This window comes from Labrus bergylta, chromosome 1 (genome assembly GCF_963930695.1).
Source record: "Labrus bergylta chromosome 1, fLabBer1.1, whole genome shotgun sequence".
Classification (NCBI taxonomy): Eukaryota; Metazoa; Chordata; class Actinopteri; order Labriformes; family Labridae; genus Labrus; species Labrus bergylta.
In genome coordinates this window covers 16,873,724-16,893,359 of record NC_089195.1, presented here as the reverse complement: position 1 = coordinate 16,893,359, position 19,636 = coordinate 16,873,724, and the positions used below count along the sequence as shown (strand labels likewise).

The 19,636-nt window shown below is 39.5% G+C and overlaps 1 protein-coding gene across 13 annotated transcripts in view; it reads right to left on the bottom strand.

Moving 5' to 3' along the window:
• The window catches only part of cacna1ab (calcium channel, voltage-dependent, P/Q type, alpha 1A subunit, b), a 125,333-nt gene that overhangs the window by 79,296 nt on the left and 26,401 nt on the right, over positions 1–19,636 (bottom strand). For all 13 annotated transcript variants that reach the window (XR_010666448.1, XM_065955283.1, XM_065955256.1 and 10 more), the window contains exon 3: positions 442–533. Coding sequence is in view for 12 of the 13 variants with exons in the window: in XM_065955283.1 (XP_065811355.1) it covers positions 442–533 (92 nt within the window). In the remaining variant the exon portion in view is untranslated. The remainder of the gene's footprint in view (positions 1–441; positions 534–19,636) is intronic.

Genomic DNA, 19,636 nt, shown 5'->3' with positions numbered 1-19,636 from the left:
TTTCAAACATTATAACAACTTTAAATAATATTAAATATTTATTAATGATTACCAAATGATGTAAAGGTTAAACACATTGTTAAACGTTTATCTACGTTTATATAAACATCTATAAAGCATATATAATTATTTAAATAGAAAACTAAAACTTCTCTTTGGTCACCAAATGGTCTGAAAACATCTATAACGTTGCAACTGAGGTTTAAAATCTTTTTTAAATGGTTAATAAGTGTCGTGGCTGACAAAGGCAACAAATTCATCGACGGAAATGTGCTGCAAATGAAAAATAAGTGCTGCAAAAAGGCAGAAAATGTGTAACTTCCTTCTTTGACTTCAATAAAAATAAGAGGACAAAGAGGGACTGCACTGAGAGACAGCACTTATTGGTAAAGCATACAGAGTACTGTGCACACATGAAGAAACACACAGCCCAGCACTTACTGGGAATCCCAGACACCAGTTTCAGTGGTCGCAGCACTCTGACAGCTCGTAGTGTCTTCAGGTCAAACTGAGACCCCAGTGACGACAGGATACTGAAGGGAGAAAAAAAGAGATGAAGTCATTGAGCTGTGTCTTTCAAATCATCATATATCTGTAGAAGCAGAGTAGAGATGTTTGGCATAACTTCACCAATTACCAAGGTACATGGAGAATGAAGGGCTGGAAGAGGTCAAAAAGCTCCAGCAACACTTAGTAGTGGAATAAATAACAACTTTATTAATGTTATTAGGCTGACATGTTTCGGCTAGTGGCCTTGCAAAAATAATTTACCTTTGTAAATGATGTGTTTCTTGATGATGATCTTCATACTACAAGTGTTCCTGGTTGTCTTTGACCAGATCATAATATATCAAAAACATTCTTACTGGTCAATTTATGGCTACAACATTACTGTGTTTACACTTTTACTGACATTTGTAAATATATTTCAAGTCAAATCTAAAATATTTTGCAGAAAGGAAGTGGTTCACAAGATTTACGGATGAGAAAGTACAACCTCCTAAAGGGTTCAAATGGACATTTTTAAACGCTAAAAAAGCAGTGTATAGCCTTTAACTGTTGTTAAATGGACAATTTCAAGAGGAAGAACTGAACTGTGTCCTTGATTCTCTTACAGAGTGTGTGAAGCCCTGGTGTAAAGCCAGCCACAGACAGGCTGGAAAATTCCATGCTCTGTTTTGTACGGGGGCGGAAGACAGGCCTGTCCAACAAGAGGGTGTGGGGAGAGTGTGGGGGCCTAAAGAGAGGGGATGCTCAGAGGAGGAGGAGAGAGAGAAAGAGAGAGAGGGGAGGAACTGACCTCAACTCAGACACCATTAAAGATTAAACAGCCTTTGATGATAAAAATAAAATGTATATTTTCTGCAGGCTTTATTATTTCTACTCTTTTAAAGCTGCACTTGCTTTGCCAGAAGTTTTTTTTTTTTACAAGCAGCCAAATGCTCTCAGTTAGAATCAGTAAACTGAAGAAAATGATTTGTCTCTACTACTCAGACTTCAACGTGATGTTTGTCTTGAAAGTGAGAAGGAGAATCTTATAGTCAATGCGAGATTGACTGGGAGCCAGTGGAGTTGTTCAAGGACAGGATTGATGTGTTCTATGGAGGGGGTTCTAGTGATCATTTGGGCAGCTGAGTTCTGGACCAGTTGGAGTCTATGGAGAAGCTTGAGAGGTAGACCAGAGAGGACAGAGTTGCGATAGTCTATAAGGGAGGTGACCAGGGCATTGACAAGGATGGCGGTGCTGTTAGGTTTGAGAGACGGGCGGAGATGGTTGATGTTGCGTAGGTGGGAAATATGCTGACTGAGTGATATTGTTGATGTGAGCTTCAAAGAATAGAGTGCTGTTGAGGATGACACCAAGGCTCTTTACTTGGGTGGGGGGAGTTGTTGATTGTTATTGAAAAAAATGTCAGAGCGGATTTGGAGCCAACAAGGAGAACTTCAGTTTTGTTGCTGTTGAGTTTGAGGAACTTATGAGAGATTGTGGTGCCAGAACTGAACCGTAACAAAGTTCTGCAGCCATGACGCCCTTGTACTCAAACATTGCAACAGTGATGCCGTATTATTGGCGTCCCAGTGTGTGAATTCACATTGCATTTAGGCACTGTTGAAGCGCAACAGGCACAGCTTGTGAGCACTAGACACACATATTGCATTTCTGCCTCACCAGCTTTAACGGTACACTTCACTTAACAGTCCACCCCCCCCCCCCCCCCCCTTTGTTACTATCTCTGATGGCTGATCAGGGCCGTATACACTTCCCCACACCATTCCTCTAAAAAATAAATTAAAATAAATACTGCTCCTTAAATCGAGTACGCCTGATGTGACAGTATAGTTCCTGATGTCGATTAATTCTGCAAAAACTGAGAAAATCAACGAGAAACAGAGATCCCTGGAAGAAAACTCGGAAAAATTGCAAGTGGGAAACAGAAAGGTGAGTGAGGCTAAACTGAACCTAAACTTTCTCTCTTTTCTATAATCCCTCGTTTTCACCGTTCCGCCTCGACCCTCTCCAAGTTGGTTGCTAATTCCAGGAAGAGGTCATTTATTAGCAGACACTATACAGGCAGCCAAGCTCCTCATTACCTCAATGGCTTTTTAACTGCCCCGGCTTGAGACCATGATGCAGCGCTACAAAACACTGGACCTCAGCAGAACGGGTCTCAAACTGCCTCAGGTCCAGCAGAGATCTGACAAGGTCTCTGTGTGAATAACGGCAAATAGCATAATCTGTATGTGACTTTTGATTTTATTTTCTGAAGTCCCTTGGTATGTCACAATAACAGATATGCCCACATTGATGTTTGCATACATATTTACTGCATTTTCCCTTCAATTTAAGCCAACGTCACATGAAATCTTTTTCAATTTTTATAAATGTTCTGATCATACATTCAGCCGAAAGATTGACTATCCCTAAGCATCAGAAACATGTAAACTGTCAAAGAGTTAGGCATATGCACACATGAATTGATGGACAAAGCAAAAAAAGCTAAAGTGTCACTGTTTCTGTTTTTCTGTAATTCATACTATCTCTTTTTTTCCCTCTCGATGTATTTCTTTCAGATTGTACTGCTCCTTTTTTCAGGGTGAATGCAGAGCTTCGGTATTCAACCATGCGAGACAGAAACCAGCAGTTTCTGCCAGACAACCCAAACCTCCAGGATGCAGTCACCCCTGGCAACGGCTGAACCTGAACCACAGTACACAGAGGCGGCCAGTAGAGGGAGCAGCGTAAATGGAGGGATAGAATGGAGAAGGAGGGGCATGGAAGGCTGTTCGGATTAAGGAAACAACGAGAGTGTAAAAGGAGGAATAGTTAAGAGTTTAATTGAAAGAGAGGGACATTGAACTGAGTAATCAGGAATTAGTGTCAGAGGAGAGATTAAAAGAGGAAATTAAATGGCACTAGCATTCAGACTATTATCATTCAATTTTATAAATCTGATTCAATTCAATCACAACTTGTTCATATATCTAAAAACAGTATTTAGATACTAACCAGTTTTCAATTAGTGACAAAATTAAAGTGTTAATCAAAGCTTATGCTTTTACAAACAAATTGTTTGAAAGGTACGGTTACAGTTAAACTGTGTGTAGTAAAAATCTTCAGGTTTAGAAAATGGTTTTAGGTGTAAAAATTGACAAAATGTGTATTAATCCACGTCTATAGCAAACCTAGAAATGTTGTCTCTTAAAGGTAATGATGCCACTTTAATATAAAGAAAAACTTTATGGCAGACATGTTAATGTTTGAAAAATAAAAATGATGATATAATAAAAAAACTAGAATACTGGGGATTTCTTCACAACTTATTAAGCTTTGTTGATGTTAGCATTCCTCTTATATGATTGTTTAGTTCAATAGAAGTTAGAGATTTATTTAATTTGCTTATGTTAACATATATGGTTATTTTCTCAAAAAGTCCCATGAATAAAACCTACCCACTTAGTTTGGTGCCCAAACTCGGGTTGATAGATATTCTGCGCTATGCACTGGTACTCTCCAACATCAATATCTATAGTCATTTTAAAGGTCACATAATATACTCCTTTCCAAAAAGTTTAAATACTTCCCAGAGGTGCTCAAAACATGTCTTTGAAGTTTCTTGCCAAAAATCCACTCTGATCCTGTATTTGATCATGCCTATAAACCCCTTTGTTTCACACTCGCTCAGAACAGGCTGTTTTTGTGGGCTTTAGCTTGATGCAAATAAGACATGTCTGACCACGCCCCTCTGGAAGGGCTTGGCTGGCTTGAGCTTTCTAGCAACATGCTGGATTGTTTACGGTGAGAGAGGGCTCAACAAACACCTATGGGTGTGTCACCCACCTGGGAGAGGGATTATTACCCTTTGTGATGTCACAAAGGGAAAATCTCCAAACAGCCTGTTTGAGCACACATTTTCTGAAAAGTGCAGCAGATAGCATATGGAGAGGATGGCCTTTTCTTATAATTGGCAGGTTTGTGGACAGGCTAGGGACACATACTAGTGTTAGAAAAACATAGTGAAGTATATGTTGCATAATATGTGACCCTAATGTAGTAAGAGAATATTAAACTAGCCCAGATGTGTAAAGCCCTGTGTACTTATCTCAGAGTTTTTCCCTTATATTTGAAGTTTAGATACTAATCCTTCTCTTAAATCACTTCCAATGATTTTCCTTCTTTCTTTTCTTTGTCATTAACGACGGCTCAAGTCAGACTGTATGAGAAAAACATACAAAACTATTTCTTTAAATGACTGAAATTTTACAAACACATATGGGAGGTTTCTGCTTATTACACTATCAGTCTAGATTTCCCTTAAGACATACAAACTGGGAGAAGACGGAAAATCCCTCAAGTGACAGAGAGCGAGCAGATTGAAAGAGAGTGATAGTCCTGTGTGTCAAAAGTGTTAGATTCAACTGCGAGAGAGAGAGCACCAGAGGGGGGGGGGGGAGAAAGAGAGAGAGAGAGAGAGAGAGAGAGAGAGCGAGAGAGAGAGAGAGAGAGAGGAGCAGACTGACAGCGAGCCTCTAGGGAGAAAGAGAGAGAAAGAGAGATAGCTTTATCAGCCGAGGGAGGAGGTGTTTGGATAGTGATGACAGAGGCTTGCACTATAGGGAAACACCTAACAATCAAACCTGCAGAGTGCATATGAACAGAGAGACACACATAGTTACATTATCCAAACAGGGTATTCAATTTTCCTTCGTCACATTACAGCTCTAACACTATGTTGTGCATTTTCCTGATAAAATAATAACTAAGAATTAAAAGGTAAAGCACAACGAGGTTTCTTAATACACTAAATGAATAGACAAGACACTTAAGTACCCTTATAGCGCTTATACAGTCCATGTGTAACTTAACACTGTAGTAATAATTATATGAAAAGGGATATGAATAGAACATTGATTTGTGAACTGAAAGAAAAACACTTCACATTTTGTCAAGTGATATATATCAACACTCCATTCTCAGACTATTATATGAAGTCCTAATAATTTGGAATCTCAAACTAAAAAGATGGCCGTCTTACATGTTAATAATTTATTCATAGCGTTGGATTTGAATGAAAACTTGATTGAACAAAACAAAAACGACGACTTAAGGAGATAAGGCATGACCTTGTGAAGTTTGAATAGGTACTATTTAAAACATTATGAAAAATGTAGGTATTGTAACATGTTGTGATTTATTAGTTCGTGGCTTACTTTAGTCTTTTTTCCAATATCACTAGATCACAGCTGTGGGCTTTAGAACTCTTCTGGGTCAGGTTGTTGGAATGGTTTTAAAAGGGACAAAACCTTCCCCACAACCCTAATGTTAGACGTATCTTTGTCCCTCCAGATATGTAGCTGTTAGCATGGAAAATATATGACATTGTTTTGTTTGACCTATTTAAAAGTTCTATAAAATGTTGTTCTTCTAATGAAGCCCTCTGCTGGGAGCACGACAATCACAAGTTTTAAACAACACAAAGTAAACTGGAGACTTTATCCAGACTTTAAACCACGATTGGATTACCTGATTGGATCTCTTGGCATCTAGTTAGTTTTCATGATTGGTCCAATTCATCTAGCTTAAATAAGATATGATTATATTTAAACAATTTGGCCTAGTAAGACTTTGTGTTTTAAATATAGACTCAGAAATGTTTATAAAAAGAGCCCCCAGTATTCTCATTAAATCTCCAAATCACTCAAAATGTAAAGGTAGTATATGAAACTAAACTGTAACTCTTAAAATATTAATAGAGACAATTTTTAAAACCTGAAACTAAGAAATTGAAAAAGTATGATTTAGATGAAGACTGCAGTTTATGTTGTTCTGTCATCTCTGTCTCTTCATAAGGAAACCTACACATGATGATAATAACGATGACAAGGAAGTTGATGATTGATTGCCCTGCTCATGAAAACCTAGCGGGCCACTCCGCACCTTCCCTTGGCCCAGTCTCTCCCCAGTCCATGCAGTCGCCATGACAACCGGCATTTCCTCTCTTCGCCGAGTCTCCACGGTTACCGACCCGCTCTCATTCATAAGCAAGCGTTACCAAGGCAACACAGCCCTCACTCATTGATGGAATCTTGGCACTGCTGCAGCAGCAGGGAAGTAAAGTGTGTCTCCTAACGATTGATTTTTAACCCCCGCAAACCCCCCCCCCCCACAACCAACTAAGCCCTTCCCCCACACATACACATTATCCTCACCTACCCCCTCAAACCCTCCTCTTACACCAGCTCCTGTCCAGGGTGCAGACATACAGTACACACACGCAAAAATGCACACATGCACACTCACACACGCACACACACAATTAAAATGAGACATCATTTTACTGCATACAAACATGAATACACTCACATCAAAAAATATTGTGCACACACACAACAAACAAATGAAAGTGCAGTATTTTACCGTAAACAAACATGAATAAACTTGCACCAAAAATAGTGCACACACACTCACAGACAAATCAAATAGATTTGCATTATTTAGCGAAGACAAATAGGGATACATATGCATGATAAATTGTTGTGTTTTTCAACATGTTCACTTCATCTCACACAGACACACAGAGATCAGATACATTAGTTAGTATTTGTGCATTCTATTAAGAATGATCTATTCTGGTTACTTGTGTGTTTTGATGATTTCAAGGTTTGCTCATCCCCTGAAGGGCCAGCTGTATTTCTGCATTTCTGAATTGTTTTACAGAGGTTCAGATTGAAGACTAAAATAAGTTTCCTTTATTCATCAGGCCTCAGAGGATTTGGAACAATCTGCCTGATGGGCAAAACTACAAAAATAAGACCCAGGTTGTATAAAATGGAGTGCAGTGCTATATGATGCCAGCTCAGGACAACAGTTGCCAAAAAGCAGAGGATGGGTAGCTGGGTAACAATAAGGATTATATACCCCATTGTATAATGAAAATGTAATATATGTAGTTGCAAAATAGGGGCTGTTTATTGGCAGTAATGCAGCAAGATGATATGCACCACAATACAACAGTTACAAATGTTGTACAAATTTAGATGCTGTAAACAAGAAAATATTTTGTGGGGGGTTTTAAAGTCAGATTTAAGGGAAATTTGTTGGGGCAACATTTTATATTTTCAATGCTACCAGTGTGGTTAAGAAGATATGCAGAGACATCTTTTTTTAATCTCATGATCTCGTTTACAGTTAAACTAGCAATGAAGAGATGCAATACGTCCCTTTTATGATTGGCTCGTTATATTCCCATACATGCAGATATTTGTTCATAGATGTAAATAACAAAGTATTAGCGCTGTTGGACAATAGTCAGTGGGTTCAGGGATTATATTCCAGCCAACGTGTTCCACCTCTCTTGCTGCAAAATGGAAACTCTTTTCTGATGAGAACAGAATCCTTCCCAAGCGTGATTGGTAAATAGTCAGACTACAAAAACAAAATACTTTTGACACCACCATCACTGTTACATCAAACATCCAAACACTATTTCATTGACAGTCTTAGGTTAATGATAAAAAAATGCCCATATCAATACAATTTAAATCTTATGGAGGCTGAGAAATCACTTTTTCAACCTGTCTGATCACTGGTGAAGTTGCCCTTATAAAGAAATGTTGAAGTCCTTATACCAACGATAATACACTTTTGCAAGTACAAACATGAAAACTAATGGAAAGTATCTGTTATTCGATGTGACACCATTAACGTTCGAGTTTAATTAGGTTTAGGGACAAAACTGTCTTTCTTCTGATAGGCTGCTAACTCAAGTGTGTTTCTTACCCATACCAGAACTTTCCTTAACTAAACTAAATCTTTGCATATTTTTTTAAGGAATTGATATAGTTAAATCAAAATATGTTACCCATATTTATGAGTGTGTTTATATGTAATACATGCCATCACAGTGTGGCTTCTTTCTCTAAAATAGTAACAGACTCACATCATGCAAAGACTGGGATGAGTTCCAGACACTGACATGAGCTGTTCATGTGTGTGTGTGTGTGTGTGTGTGTGTGTGTGTGTGTGTGTGTGTGTGTGTGTGTGTGTGTGTGTGTGTGTGTGTGTGTGTGTGTGTGTGTGTGTGTGTGCGTATATGCGCATGGATTAGGAGTGTTTTGTGTGGAAATAGAGTGGGAGTGCCATGTGTCATCACAGTGTGTGCTCCTGTCCCCTCAGCGGCTCCCACTGAGCCCTCATCCTCCGTGCACATGTACACACACACAGACACACACACACACACACACACACACACACACACACACACACACACACACAGACACACAAACGCACGCACGCACGCACGCACACACGCACACAAGCAATCACAGACGTGACTGACAGTGTTCCTGTGTGACACGCTGGTGCACAGTAAAGGAATTTGTACAATAATAGGGAAAGGAATAATCAAATGGTATCATGCATGTTGATAACTTAAGGAAATTGGACATCACTAATATTAGCTTGGTTTTGAAGGGGTTTCTGCAACTAAAGGGTTTGGGAAATAAATAAATGTATATCACAAGTTCTCTTTTGCCAGCCTTGAATCAAATTATTTTTACATAAATGTCAACATCTAATAACAATTCAGTGACAGTTTAAAGCATGTTTAGTTTTGAGTTTTCCAAGTCATCATGGCCTCTTATGAACTCAACTCTATTAGCAGTGCAAAAAGCTGATGTTTGTGTTGTTTTTTTGATAATAGCAATAAGTTAACATTAACGTCAACTTCAGTTAATTATCAACAGAATTTACTGATAACTGCTATTCAAGTTAATGTCTTTATGACCTGATGTAACATTTATTTAGTGTTGCATCCTGATAAGTGTTCCACCAGCAATCAATTGGTGATCGTTCAACAATTGCGAACAGGAGGCAGCAAAAGGGTTTATAGTACACATTTAGACACTTGTGTGAAGGACAGTGTTAAGACAGCAGCTTCTAGCTCGGGTACATAAAGTGCCCTGCTGTGGCTAGGTCATAATTCTAGCCTAGCTTATGTTGAAAGGAGGTCTAACCAATGCAAACATGAGGGAAAGTTATTCTTTTTTTTTTGGTTTATTTTTAGTTGATGGAGATAACCTCGACCGGCATAAAGTTACAAAAGATGACCCTGCAAGACTTCTTTTAATATTTCAGGGTCATCTTGTCAGGATTTACTTCAGGCGTTGGCAGTCTGTCATTGACAGGTAACTACGCTCAGGCAGTTCCTCAAGATTTGTTTTCTTTAATAGCCAAATAGTACGTCAGGGTCATGAATTACTTCCCCTCAGTTCTATTCGGCACTTTTCAGGGAAAAAGCCAAAAACTGTTAACTTGGTGGGCTCTCTTGCCTTTCTGGATATATTACAGCATTGTACTGTACTGTACTTCTACATGTTTGTCTGTTATGTACAAATGTGTGCAGAGCAGCATGGACATAGTAAGGGTAGTAAACCTTTCTATGGTAGAATCATGGGAAGACTTAAATAATCATTCTGCTCGCCAAACCTCTCACATCAGCCATGCTCTTTTCTCTACACGGGGCATTAAGCAGCATTTTACGACTGTTATGTCACTACTCGCCCCGACCCCTGCTACCAAGCTGGTACAACACTTTGGCTTATTGGGAGAGTCCATTTTCTTGGTAAAGAGGGATTGTCAGGAAAGGAAATCTGTGCTATGTTTTTTTACTCCATCAACCTAGGCTTCAGGAATCCTTAAACAAGCTTATATCATCAAAGACACGGTTTTCTTTCCATCCAAACATCTCCTTTTTGTCTCTCCTTTCATTCCTCTGTTTTTAGTTCCCTTTCCGTCTCCCGATTGCTGAAGCTTTCATTGGCAGAAGCACTCTCATTCTGACCACATTCTCAATCCTCATACTCCCCCCCCCCCCCCCCCCCCCCTTCATTTTCTCGCTAACACATTATTGCTGATCTCAGCAGAGTGCTAACACTCAGCTGATGGATCATCTCTCTCTATACCTCCACCCCAAACCAGACTCCCTTATTTCTCCTTCATGCCTTTCTCTCTCCCCTCTTATCTTTGTCCTCCTTATTATAATTGAGCTTCATGTATGATCAGGTGGAGGGAGTGCCGAGGTGGCAGATCAGGACGCTTAGTCTCAGCATATTGTGGCTGCCCCTGCTTCCTATGCCTTTTCATCATGTTACATTGCGTATGACTCAGTATAATAGTGTCAGCTCCATGTGTACAATTTGATGATACAAAAGAGTGAATGCATAGCTTTCTGTTTCAAAAAGAACTAAGGCTCTATTAATTGTACATTTTGTATTTCCAATCAATTTAAAATGTTCTCCTCCTCCCTCTGTATTTTGCAATAGCCCTTGTGTCGTTAAATCATCTTTCGGAAAAGTAACGGCATTATCGAACCACACCTCTGCTTTCACAGGGTTATTCAGATAAAACATTGTTGAGGATGTTTACTCCTTTAAATGTTTTCCCCCAAACTGTTCCAACTCCATCAACAGCTGCTTTGCTCAGTAGCAGTAATAGAAAGCTAGATGTTCCATATTAATGTCAAACTTGAATCCAGTAACACAATTATAAGGTACATTTTGTCAGGTATGCTGCGCCCTGTTCTCTATCCAGATCTATTAATTATAAGGACACTCATCTTTTTCCTTTCCTGTTCTCACACGTCATTCTCTCCCATCTCTTTAATTCTCCCCCAGTTTTTCCATGCACCTAGATCATTCTCTATCGTTCTCTCTCTCTCTCTCTCTCCCTCTGAGTGGGCAAGCTCATTGTCCCACCTGTCCCCCATCTCCTGCCAGCATGAATCATGGACCCCACAAGGACAAAACGCATGGACTTTGTGTCCTTCTTGTGCATGTTTTTCCTCTCTAAGTGTATTTCCAAGCATGCAACATGTCATATAATTTGATGTTTGAGTGTAAATTGTTGTATTTTTCTTGTATGTCTATGCACTTATTATGGGCTGCATATTCCATAGTATTTTGTATTTTAATAATTCTAATTCATTCAATTATTTTGTTTATTGCGTTTGACCTCATTAGTGAGGCCTGTGATTTATTTTTATTTTTCAGTCTATATTTTTAGAATGGCTCCTCTGAAATATTTCTCAGACTGTGTCAATGTCAGATTTACAAACATGAGCCGCACTTTTCCTGCCATGCACTCAGTGACAAAAATACAAACTCTATATATTGGCAGAGTGGAGGCGTGGTGCCAATCAGATGAGGGGAAAAATTGTCGACCTACTGGAGGATAAACGGACATCTTACATGCCTGATAGTACCTCTACAGGTTTTGTTCAACGTCCTTGTTGTCCATGCATTGTGTGTGCTCACTCTCTCTTTATATCTCTGCTTGAGTACAGTACGTTAGAATATTAAGATATTATGTAACTAATCCAATGGACTCCTTCACACAGGCAGAATCCAAGAAAAATACTGGAGCAACGGAAATCATCTAATTGTAATTTATGAAGGTGCAACATCTCAATGCGCACTGTGACTTCCTCAGAGTCAAACCCTGGAGTCCATTGGATTATATTTTGAACTTCTAAGGTCCTTTTTTGAGAGCACCAACCTACACCCGTGGAGGGGCTGAGGCGCAAGAGTTTCCTTTTCTGTTGCTATTATTTAATTAATATATCCTAAATACTATTAGGTCACAGTGGGGCACTTGAATGACAACACCTCAGCGTGAATGTTTGATTTAAAAGTTTGACCTGAGACGTATCACTTTGCAGGGTATATAATAGACAAATGCACATTGATAATAAACACATATAAACAAGATTCAAACTCTTTGCATTTTCAAATACTATTCTGTTCCCCCGAGGCAGTGGCACAGTCAGAGGCAGACAGGTAGGAGTCTGCAAGCGGTAGCCTAATGAGACAGTCACAAATTAGTTATGTGATGGGTCATTGATAATTCCTTCAGGAGTCTGGGAGAATGCAGCTGAAGAGGTTTAGCTTGAGGATGGGAGAAGCTCATGCTACTTGGTGCTGTTTTGAAGTTCTTCTTTATAAATAAACTTTAATAAATAGTCACTGATTTATTATGAAATTAAAATAGAATTTCCATTGAAAGAAAAGTAAACATTTTGTATTTTTTTTGTTTTACTTTAAATTTTTGCTCCTTTAAGAAAGAATATCGGAATCAGCCAAAATAGGAATTGGCTTGTTAGACCATGAAATAAGAGTTGGCCAGAGATTTTACAGTTGTTGCATCCCTACCAAAAACATTCGCTAAAGAGCAGCTAACATAACCAGTATCTAGTTGTAATTTAGGTATGGTGTGAAAAGTCTGATATTATTATTTCACTGCCCTTACTACAAAGAAAAATAAAAACATTTGTTGAGGTTATGCAGAACAAAACAGAGTAGCAGAGAATTTTAATGTTCAGTTCTGTTACATTCAGCATGTGGCCATCATTCTCCCTTTGAAGAAGGAAACCTTTTCATGGTTTGACTTTTCTGTCTTCCCTGCCAGAGGTCAGACTCAGGTACTGTAAACCAGCGATGTTAGCGGAGTTAAGAATGTTTTGCTAAAGAACACTTCAGCACAACAGATGCATGAGCACTGTGCTGCACTCACACAGTGTGTCTGTAGGTGTGTGTTTGTGTCTGTAGGTGTGTGTTTGTTGTCTGTGGCTCTATTTCTGTTCACAAGGGTGTGTGGGTGTTCACAAAGCGCCACATACAGAAGCAGGCTTTCAGCAAAAAATATTTGTGTAAAGGGACATGTTACCTAAACTTAAATTTGTTATTTAAATGTCCAGTTGATGAGCAGCCACTGGCAGGAAAACAAAGCTTCTTGAGTATGATAATAATCTTCATATGTAGCTAATTATCCATCATCTAAATGTCACTGAAATATACATACACGCTTTAGATTTATAAGTGAAAAGAGCCCTCGATTTATTTTTTCATCGATGATATGATTGATCTTCATCGCAAAAAAACCCCAACTTATTTTCAACCGGATGGCAAGCTCTGTTAAAATAGCACAAAAAGTGCTTGAGGTGTATTTAGATGCTGGTAAACAATCTGTTGCTGTGCCCTTTTTTCCCCCACATAACTATCACTGGACAAGCACTCAGAAGTTCTTGACAAAATATGCTATTTTGACTGTAATTTTGACAAGTTTCTTAAAGTTTCAGTGGTAAGTTAAGTTTAGATTGAGGTAAAAAAATTACTTGTAGTGTCAGTATTTTTTGAGGAGGGGTTGTACGAGGTACTTGTCAATAGTAAGTGTATTAGCCACAGGAGATATCAGTCAGCATGTGTGGAAACTGTGGGGCCATGTCCATGATCTCAGAACTACAAGTGGGACTTGGTTAAAAAAGTATTTAAGGACCTGTGGTAATCAGAGGATACCAGCAGCCCACGTATGCCTGCAGTCTGTATCACTAACTATCAGCCATCTCCCTACACCTCACCTAAACTTGACTTAACTGAACACAAACTAAACTATGAAATGGGTGAATACTAAAACATGTTCTCCACTTTTATTCCTTTCATAAACGACCACTTTGTAAGCTTGACGTCACACTGTATATATAATAGCCCTCTTCACATTCTCATGCTCTTCACCTCCACCTTGACCAATACTTTGGTATATCAGAACAGCTCATTGAGCATGATCAAACATTACAAAGCTGCAACGTTACACCCCTTATGTTAGAGCAGAGCAGCTGACAGGCTGCAGGGCACAGAGTTTGAGGGTATAGGAGAACATATAGGAGAGTGATGAGCCTGTAAATGACTGCAGAGCAATAATGATAATGGAAGCGATGGCAAAGGGACAATTTTCAGCCAGGTACTCTCCTTCTCGCTCTCCCTCTCACTCTCTTTGTGACCTCATTTTTCTCTCCCTGCTGGACTTCATTTACTCGCTCGGTGCTCGTATTATCTCACAGTGGTACTGTACTTACTATAACACCTGTATACCAATTTTGTATTAATTTTGAATGAGTGTTGAATAGAGACCTGATTCAAACTAAAGTTAGCTGATGATTCATGCACAGTGAAGTACTTTTAACCCTAAAAGTCTTGGACAAAGTACCTCCATAAATATCTATGAAGACCAGTTTCATCTTGTGAGTCTGCCTTGTGACGCAAATTCAGCCGCAGTTTGTCCCCAAAGTGAGTCAGAGGTCCCTGTTTCCCCTCGTGTTGGATTCTGGAGTCATTTGGAACCTTTGCCAGAGACACGAGTGACTCAGTATGACATCTTTTTTACCCGACAGGAGGCAAAATGTTTTTCTTGGCCCTTAGGGTTTTTCTCTGTCTCACCTGCACAGTTTGTTCCTTCTCTCTCTTGAAGGGATATTAAAGACAGTTTCAGTCTTCGGCATGATTATATCCTGAACAGTGAGATGTACAGTTTGATGGCAGTACGCCTGTTTCTGTCCATCCATCTGCCCTCAGCTAGACATCACTTGTTTAGTTTTTGTAGTGTCATATCCATCTAACTACAGTATACCTTAACTTCATTAAAACCTTATTGAGCACAATGGCATTATCAAAATAGCCTGTAAGGGTTGAATGCATGGCAGATCCCTTCGAGGCCCTTTTGCCACATTCACTTCTGAGAATTAAGCAAATACCTCTAAACCAAGCAGCATCCGGTGCTGAAAAAACAAAGCCGCCTTGAGTGTCCTCCTGAGGCTTGCTCCAAAAGCCCAAGAAGTCCAATAAAAACCTCTGTTAAGATTCCTTAACTTGTTTTCAGCCTGGTAGAACAATGATTTGTCTGATTAGTTAATTGTCTGCATCGGCACAGACTTTATGGGGGTTGAATTTTCATCCGTTTTGACTTTAAGATTTTTTAGCCTGGCTGATCTGACTCCATGTGAAACTGTTTGCCAGGAGGTTTAAGACCCTCCTCATTGCAGTCCTTTGCCTGTCACTAAGTTGATAGACAGTTAACCTGAGGCAGCATTTCCAATATGGCGACTGCCATCATTTGCTTGGCTTCAAAACTGCTCTTCAGACGCCAATGGGTGACGTCACATAGACAATGTCCTCTGGACTACATAAAGTTTTCTTTTCTTATTGTTTCCTACGCACTACATATGTGCATTCTACAGTAACACTCATCCTGTGAAATATACACAACAGAATACTTTTCACAGTTTAAAAATAAATATTCTGTACATGTAAAATGAGGAAGGCTTATTTTGGAACACTGTCTCCGTGAACAACCATTAAAAGAGTCGTAGGGACGTCTATGGTGTCCTCTCACTGACTGCCTGGCCCAGAGTCTCCCGTAAACGATTAGATTGCTGTGTGACGTCACAGCACGGCACTCTAAATCAATGAACTGTCATCCCTGAATACTAAATACACTAGTCACTCTGTATGTGTGTGTGTGTGTGTGTGTCCTCTCCCCCTCATTTATTCTTATCCTCATCAAGTATCTCCCCCTCTCTCTCCAGTATGTTTGCCAAGAATGAAGTCAGGACACGTGCACGCACACTTCACGACCCAGGAGCAGAAGACTTCTCAGTCACGACTCGCACTGCACAGGCACGCACACGCTCCCAGAGACCGTAAGAGGAAAGAAAAAGGAAGAGAAAGGGAGAGACTGACGCTATTCACACTAATTCAAACTTAACTTAAAGTCTGAAGCTTTTGTTAGCTGCTCCGAGAGGCTGCTTTTTTGCATGTTGGACAAAACAATCAAAATGAAGACTTTCTTGAAGCCCTTCAGGTTTTGAGGTGATCCAGCCTGCTCTCAATTCCAAATCTAAAGTTTAACAACGCTTGGTAAAATATGACACCTTGGGTACATGTCTGGCTTCATTTCGAGACATTGTCCTCCAACTCGCTGTTTTGATAATCTGATGCAGCAACGGACAAAGTATGAAGACAACAACGGAAATCTGAGGGATAAATACTGTAGGTCAACCGAATACAGAAGTATCATGCAGGAGAGCAGGTTCAAACTTTGTGTTCAACCATTAGTTTGCATGATGGCTAGCTGGTGTCTTTTCAATGCGACATGGATAAAGATACAGTATGCACATGAATGGTAGGGGCTGTAGAGAGAGACTTAAGGGGCTATGACAGGGTCAACACAGCAGCAGGGACAGTTGTGAAGACAAGATGAGAAAAACAATGTGTCATTGCCACTTTACAGCTCCAAACAGGAGCATCAAAATAGCTGGCAACAGATCAGCTCCATTTCAGAAGTCAAAGTGGAAACCTGCAAAACTAAATGGAAACAACTCTGCGACTATTATGTCCATGTAACATGGAGCACATCAATTGCATTAATAGATTTGATGATGGTGGGAAAGTTGACATTGCTCCCAGTTGCTGACAATAGTAGTACTAGAAAAATAAGATATTTGAGACATTTTCTTCTATTTTATTGTGTCTGACATTTTTCAATTTGAGCTCGGAATGGGCAACCAAACCACTCAAATGTTGTATATTCTATGTTTTGTAAACTATTATATTTACCGGAAGGGATACTCATCATGGTTTTTACATGCACTTTATTTGCATTTAGCATTGCACCATGAAAAAGCCATCAGCATAAAGAGGTGTGCCTTTGGTTTTTCCTTCTTCCATTTTAGAACATTTGTTTATGCTTTGGTTAATTGAAATGAATAAGTGCCTTCTTGAAGTTCAAGATGCAGCTTTTATTGCACACTGTGAAAACATACTGTAAGTGTCTGAGTGTCTGTATGGAAAGGGATTTCCAAACATGAATTCTAGTAGAAAAAATAGAGTTTTTCTGATATTCAAAAGCGATAAAGACTAAAACCAGGTCTGTAATTATCCTTTGGAGAAGTTTGTCAACAATTCTTCCCTCCATGTCAGTGGTTCCCCACCTTTTTTCCTTGGATCCCCTGCAATCTGATAAATGGTAAATGGACTCAACGTCTTCTGACTACTCAAAGCGCTTTTACACCGCAGGTCACACCTACACATTCTCACCCATTCACACACTGATGCTAGAGGCTACTATGTAAAGTGACCATCAGTACTAACTAATCCATTTCATTCACATTCATACGCCGTCGACGAAGCAGCGGGAGCAATTTAAAATGTCTTGCCCAAGGATACACCGGACATGTTGTTGCAACCTTTTGGTAGAGTGGCAACTGACTCTACCACTGAGCCACAGCTGCCCTACTTGGAGCAATGAAAAGCTGAGTGGCCTCATTAACCACACGAAAAAAAAAAAAAAAAAAGTTATATGTTGCTGTCATTGCAGAGCCCAGTTTGGGAAACAATGCTCTATTTCAAAAAGTGGTCCTCACAAAGATAGGAATAAAAGATCACTCTCTTATGCAAACACAGTGAGGAAACATGGTAAACATATGCTAGCTTCTTGCAGCATGTGTTCATACCAGGACCTCGCACTCAATTTAAAATGTTTTATATGAATATAAATGAACACTTGAAATATGACTGTAATCAGCAATATAGGCCATGCATACTAATTATGTGTGTGTGTGTGTGTGTGTGCTATGTTACAGCATAAGTGTGTTAGTATGAGTTCGTATGCAGTATGAGGTAGGAGCAGAGTGTGTGTTATATGGGCTGTGCTGAGTGATTGATCATAGGGAGCAGGGAAAAAGCAGGTTACTGCAGCGCTCTCTCTCTCTCTCACTCTCACACACACACACACACACACACACACACACATGCGGGATTCTCTCTCCGAGCATGCTCATTTCTCAGTTTCCTCTCTCTCTTTCTCCTCCCTCCTTTTTCAGTCTCCATCTTCCCTTCTTCCTCTCCATTTCTCCAAACCTCCCTCCCGTCTCTCTCTTTCACTCTCACATATACATCACTCTCACCTCAACACCCCCAACCCCACCAATCACTCCACCCTTCCTCCTGTGGTCTTCCTCCTCTCAATCCCTGTCATGCCTTCTTTAACAGCCAAACCCATCCTGGATTCTCTCTCTCTCTGTCCTGTTATCCACAGCCCAGGGGAACAGAGAGACATGGTCACGTGTCCTTCTCTTCTTCCACCTCCTCCTTTTCCTCCTATGGCTGCAGTAGTACAGCTCCAATCTGCTGCTTGCTCACGGAGCTCTCTTTGACATTTATCTGTGCAACCATATCTCTTCATCTATCGCTTTATCTATCTAATGTTTTTCAATCCTTGATATTCCTGGGAGAAAATATTAGTGTGACTCATCTATGTAGAGTATTTAGCTATAAATTCATCGGGTGCTCTACGATATTCAAAATCTATCTCAAGCACAGAACTCCTGCAGCCTGAAAATCAGCGACACAGAAGCACAATAATGACACAAATTATAACATAAAAATACAAAAAATGATTTTATGAATTGCATTGGTACATGCAGGGAGTTTTATTGACACTTTCTTAACAGAAAAAAAGGCGGAGTAGTAAGAATTGGAAATAATATTTGGATTTATTTTTGAAAACTAATGCAATCTGGGACTCACAAAGATGCAACGTGTTTGTGGCCCTCAATGTTGCTGGGGGATTTTGTTTGTTTTTAACCTTATTTTGTGGGAACTAATTGGCAAATAAACTTAATTTATCCTTTATCTTTTTATCATCTTTTATCTCTTTTTAGTTTAATTACTGGTTATGATATAAAGGTCCTTGTTCCAGCTAAAAAGTCATAACCTAATACCTAAGTTGAACGATACAATACCCGCCCAATAATAGCCCAGTCCTTAATAAGTGAATTGTCCGGTTTAGAATTATGATGGGCTCTATATGCAACATTAGCGCTTTATTTTGAAGTTCATATTCTTCGGTGCGAATCCTCTTCGATCTAAGGCTGAGGATAATCTTGACAGACAATCCAGTTTATTTGCAGAGTGCCAAATAATAAGAAAGTAATCTCATTACACCTTTAGAGCAGGTCTAATCTACGCTCTCCATAATTTTTATTTACAGAGACTCAACACTAATCCACCAATGAGCACGCACTTGGCAGCAGCTGCCACATTTATGGGCAAAAACTCACACACAACCAGACAATGTCCTGGTTTAGTCAAGAATATGATTATATCTACTAAACCCAAGGCCTCACAGCGTTGTTAAACTTCATTTTTGCAAGAGTTAGCATCTAGCAAAGATGGTTGTGTAAAGCAGGAAGAAGAATTAATTTCCTGCCCCAATAGAAACAAAGCCTAAAACAGATTTTAAGCTTTGTTA